The sequence below is a fragment of the Tiliqua scincoides genome, chromosome 5 (assembly GCF_035046505.1).
Source record: "Tiliqua scincoides isolate rTilSci1 chromosome 5, rTilSci1.hap2, whole genome shotgun sequence".
NCBI classification, from domain to species: Eukaryota; Metazoa; Chordata; class Lepidosauria; order Squamata; family Scincidae; genus Tiliqua; species Tiliqua scincoides.
The window spans coordinates 105,546,994-105,552,719 of NC_089825.1; the positions used below are offsets into that span (position 1 = coordinate 105,546,994).

The 5,726-nt window shown below is 46.0% G+C and overlaps 1 protein-coding gene across 1 annotated transcript; it reads left to right on the forward strand.

The window, feature by feature from the left end:
• The first annotated feature begins 1,651 nt into the window (after window positions 1–1,651).
• Window positions 1,652–2,575, forward strand: LOC136652905 (olfactory receptor 14A16-like). Its single transcript, XM_066629829.1, has one exon. It carries the CDS (start codon window positions 1,652–1,654, stop codon window positions 2,573–2,575), a length of 924 nt encoding a protein of 307 aa, XP_066485926.1.
• Window positions 2,576–5,726: the final 3,151 nt, after the last annotated feature.

Consider the following 5,726-nt stretch of genomic DNA (forward strand, 5'->3'; position numbering starts at 1 on the left):
AAGAAAATATTTCTTTACCCAGCGTGCAATTAGTTTGTGAACTTCTTGCCACAGGAAGTAGTGATGGCATCTTGCCTGAATGCCTTTAACAGGGGATTGGACAAATTTCTGGAGGAAATGTTCATTACAGGTTACAAGTCAGAGTAGGTATGCGTAAGCTCTTGGTCTTAGAGGAAAGCTGACTCTGATTGCCAGATGCAGGGAAGGGCATCGGGACACAGGTTGTATCTGTTGTCTTGTGTGCTCCCTCGGGCATTTGGTGGGCCACTGTGAGCTACAGGAAGCTGGATTAGATGGGTACTTGGCCTGATCCACCGGGACTCTTCTTATGTTCTTATGATTCAATCTGTCATAAAGAGGTTTGCGTGGAATTACAAGTCTTCTAGGATTCAATCTGAAGCCTCCAACTTCAAGCAGGTTCATGCCATGCCATCTCACCCCAGCTCCTAGCAAAACACATTTTTATAACAAGAAAAAAAGGTAGCCCACTTTAAAAAAAACAGCTTTCCATTGTTTGTGCACCCCCCAATGAACACTCGAGACAACAGGCATGGGAGAAAGGGCCACTTTATTAGCAGTTATAATACAGAAGGGAGAGGCTGAGACCTGCAGTTGCTGTGGCAGCGAAGTCCCTGTGGTGAGGAGGCTGGACAACTGGAAGGCACCAGAATCACATCTGTCCCCCAGGTTGGTTGTGCACCTGACTCCAAGTCACGCCCCTTTCTCGGGCAGCGCAGCTCATCCAGGTCTATCCTGTAGGGGGAAGGCAGCCAGATTGCGGGCCATGCCACCTCCAGCTGCTGAGCCTCTGAGGCAGACCCTGCGGTCGTGGCCCAGGGTCCCATATATGTCCTTGTGCCATAGGGCCCCTGAGAACTGCAAGTGGGTTCTGCCCTGCCTATGCTGCCTGAAGGTGCACCCCAAAGTCCAGTTCACTCCTTCTACCCTGCACCACCTGCCACAAGGAGGGGTGAGCCACAGCAGAGGCGTAGCTAGGTCATTTCACACCCAATGGGGGTGTTATTGCAGGCAGGCTTCAGAGAATATCTACCTAGGGACAGCAGCTAGTTAAACATATTAACTGATATTGTGGAGAAAGGCTGGTGCAAAGGCTCTCTTGCAAAATGTGCAAATCTGTTTATTACAACAGTTGCATACAACAGACAAGAATTAAAGACACAAGTCACAAGATAACTTTCCTGCTGCTGAGCTAGATTGCTATACAGAAAAGGTCTGTGATCTGTTTGTGCACAATCTGTTCTGAGTATAAAATTAAGTTCCTTTGGGTTACACAATTTGAATTTTTGGAGTACAGTCTAATATCCCAGCCCCAGGACTGGGATCCCCACACTACATGGAATGATTGAGCAGGAACGGGTAAAGACTAGACGAGGAACTCTCAGCTGTTGGCTATTCACCATCAGAGGGCAGGTTGTGGTGCTGTGGGCATTCCAGGGCTTTGCCTGGAGGTCTCAAGAAATCCGGCACCAGTGCTGAACTGGAGTTTTCAAATATTCTAGAAAATAAGTGAACAGATGAGAAATCATCACTTGTATCATCATCATCATAGTCATAAATGTGTTACTAAATCAGGATGTAGTTGTTGAAGGCTTCTGTTTCCTTCTACAGATCATAGCACACCAAGTGCAAAATGTCCAACAAAACTTCAGTGTCTTCAGAATCTGGGTTCCTGCTCCTGCCATTCTCAGAGGTTCGTGAATTCCAGATTCTACATTTTGTGACGTTCCTGCTGTTGTACTTGGGGATTGTCTCAGGGAACCTTCTCATCATCACTGCAATAGCTCTTGACCATCACCTGCACAGCCCCATGTACTTCTTTTTAATGAACCTGGCCATACAAGATATTGGGAATGTTACAGTCTTTATCCCGAAATCCATGGCCAACTCCCTCATGAACACCAGGTACATCTCTTATTCTGGATGTGTGGCACAAGTCTTCTTGTACTTTTTCTTTATATCATCTAATTTTTCCCTTCTCACAGTCATGGCATATGATAGATACGTTGCCATTTGCATTCCTTTAGAATATGAAATGATCATGAACAGGGGCGCTTGTCTGCAAATTATTGCCATTGTATGGATTACTGGTTTTCTCTATTCGGTGTTGCACACCAGTGGCACTTTTGCAATCACTTTCTGCTCCAACATTGTCAACCAGTTCTTCTGTGAAATCCCACAATTACTGAAGCTTGCCTGTTCTGACTTATACCTGATTGAAATGGGAGTTCTTGTATTCAGCATTTTCCTTTCCTTGGGTTGCTTTATTTTCATTGTTGTAACCTATGTGCACATCTTCACTGCAGTGCGCAAAATCCGTTCTGTGGAAAGCAGGAAAAAAGCCCTCTCAACTTGCCTTCCCCACCTTATTGTTTTATCCACCTTTGTGTCCACTGCATGTTTTGCTTACCTGAGGCCCTCCTCTGACAATCCATCACACCTGGACTTAGCAATAACTATTATGTACTCTGTGGTTCCACCCCTGCTGAATCCAGTAATCTACAGCATGAGAAATAAGGAGATCAAAAACACAGTGAGAAGACTTTTGGGTTTCTGAACACGTAAAAACAGAGTTTTGATCTTCTATTTGTATGTGTGAGTTCTGTACATAAGAACATAAGAACAGCCCCACTGGATCAGGCCATAGGCCCATCTAGTCCAGCTTCCTGTATCTCACAGCGGCCCACCAAATGCCCCAGGGAGCACACCAGATAACAAGAGACCAAATCCTGGTGCCCTCCCTTGAATCTGGCATTCTGACATAACCCATTTCTAAAATCAGGAGGTTGCGCATATACATCATGGCTTGTACCCCGTAATGGATTTTTCCTCCAGAAACTTGTTCAATCCCCTTTGAAAGGCGTCCAGGCTAGACGCCATCACCACATCCTGTGGCAAGGATTTCCACAGACCGACCACACGCTGAGTAAAGAAATATTTTCTTTTGTCTGTCCTAACCCGCCCAACACTCAATTTTAGTGGATGTCCCCTGGTTCTGGTATTATGTGAGAGTGTAAAGAGCATCTCCCTATCCACTCTGTCCATCCCATGCATAATTTTGTATGTCTCAATCATGTCCCCCCTCAGGCATCTCTTTTCTAGGCTGAAGAGGCCCAAACACCATAGCCTTTCCTCATAAGGAAGGTGCCCCAGCCCCGTAATCATCTTAGTCGCTCTCTTTTGCACCTTTTCCATTTCCACTATGTCTTTTTTGAGATGCGGTGACCAGAACTGGACACAATACTCCAGGTGTGGCCTTACCATAGATTTGTACAACGGCATTATAATACTAGCCGTTTTGTTCTCAATACCCTTCCTAATGATCCCAAGCATAGAATTGGCCTTCTTCACTGCCGCCGCACATTGGGTCGACACTTTCATCGACCTGTCCACCACCACCCCAAGATCTCTCTCCTGATCTGTCACAGACAGCTCAGAACCCATCAGCCTATATCTAAAGTTTTGATTTTTTGCCCCAATGTGCATGACTTTACACTTACTGACATTGAAGCGCATCTGCCATTTTGCTGCCCATTCTGCCAGTCTGGAGAGATCCTTCTGGAGCTCCTCACAATCACTTCTGGTCTTCACCACTCAGAAAAGTTTGGTGTCGTCTGCAAACTTAGCCACTTCACTGCTCAACCCTGTCTCCAGGTCATTTATGAAGAGGTTGAAAAGCACTGGTCCCAGGACAGATCCTTGGGGCACACCGCTTTTCACCTCTCTCCATTGTGAAAATTGCCCATTGACACCCACTCTCTGCTTCCTGGCCTCCAACCAGTTCTCAATCCACAAGAGGACCTGTCTAATTCCCTGACTGTGGAGTTTTTTCATTAGTCTTTGGTGAGGGATCGTGTCAAACGCCTTCTGAAAGTCCAGATATATAATGTCCATGGGTTCTCCCGCATCCACATGCCTGTTGACCTTTTCAAAGAATTCTATAAGGTTCGTGAGGCAAGACTTACCCTTACAGAAGCCATGCTGACTCTCCCTCAGCAAGGCCTGTTCGTCTATGTGTTTTGAGATCCTATCTTTGATGAGGCATTCCACCATCTTACCCGGTATGGATGTTAGGCTGACCGGCCTATAGTTTCCTGGGTCTCCCCTCTTTCCCTTTTTAAAAATAGGCGTGACATTTTCTATCCTCCAATCTTCTGGCACCATGGCCGTTTTGAGGGACAAGTTGTATACCTTATTCAAGAGGTCTGCAACTTCATTCTTCAATTCCTTAATAACTCTTGGGTGGATGCCATCAGGGCCCGGTGACTTATTGATCTTTAATTTATCAATGAGGTCTGAAACATCTTCTCTTTTAACCTCTATCTGACTTAACTCCTCAGTCAGGAGGGGCCATTCGGGCAGTGGTATCTGCCCGAGGTCTTCTGCCGTGAAGACAGATGCAAAGAACTCATTTAATTTCTCTGCCATCTCTAAGTCTCCTTTTATCTCCCCTTTCCCTCCCTCACCATCCAGAGGGCCAACCGCTTCTCTGGCGAGTTTCCTGCTTCTAACATATTTGAAGAAGCTTTTATTATTCCCCTTAATGTTGCTGGCCATGCGTTCCTCATAGTCTCACTTGGCCTCCAGTATCACCTTCTTACATTTCTTTTGCCACAGTTTATGTTCCTTTTTATTCTCTTCATTAGGGCAAGACTTCCATTTATGGAAGGAAGCTTCCTTGCCCTTCACAGCCTCTCTAACTTGGCTGGTTAGCCATGTGGGCACCCTCCTGGATTTAGTGGATCCCTTCTTTCTTTGCGGTATACACCTCTGCTGGGCCTCTATTATTGTTGTTTTAAGCAGCCTCCATGCACTCTGGAAAGATTGGACTCTTTTTACCCTCCCTTTCAACCTCCTTCTAACCAGCCTCCTCATTTGAGGGAAGTCCGCCCCTCGAAAGTCAAGGGTTTTTGTTAGAGATTTGCCTCGTATTCTTCCCCCAACGTGCACGTCAAAACGGATCGCAGCATGATCACTGTTCCCCAATGGCTCAGTAAAGTTTACATCTCTAACCATGTCCTGCGTACCACACAATATTAAATCCAGAGTCACCTGTCCTCTGGTGGGCTCCGTGACTAGCTGATCTAAGCCACAGTCATTTAGCACGTCAAGAAATCCGGTTTCCTTATCGTGACCAGAACACAAATTGACCCAGTCAATATGAGGATAATTGAAGTCCCCCATGATTACAACCCTGTCCCTCCTTGTCACCTCCCTGATCTGTTTCCTCATTTCAAGGTCCCCATCCGATTTCTGGTCTGGAGGACGATAGCACACTGTATGTGTGTATGTATTATCACTGTTGAGGGAGGGGCAGTATGTGGCATCCTGTGGCTGTGATGTGTGACTGGACCTCCTGCAAGGTAAGATAAGAGGCCTGAAATAATGTTTTAGTCATGAGAAACTGTGTAGATGATTCATAGCCCTACTGATGCGAATGTTGCCATATGTCAAAATTTCAGAGAAGAGAGCAGAAGGAAGTTGGAGGTAGTGGGATTAAGCAACTTTCACCTGGGAAGAGCTGTCAGTACCTGGGATTGCCATGAGCAGAGGTATACTTACTGGGGTCCACCAACATGGATTGTGTGGAAGTTCTTGCCCCCTTCTCTCTAGAACAACTATTTGCAACCTTCTTCGTCACATGGCACAATGAGAAAGCACTAAAATTGTCAAGGCACACCATTGGTTTTGTAAGGGCCAGTGCAAGG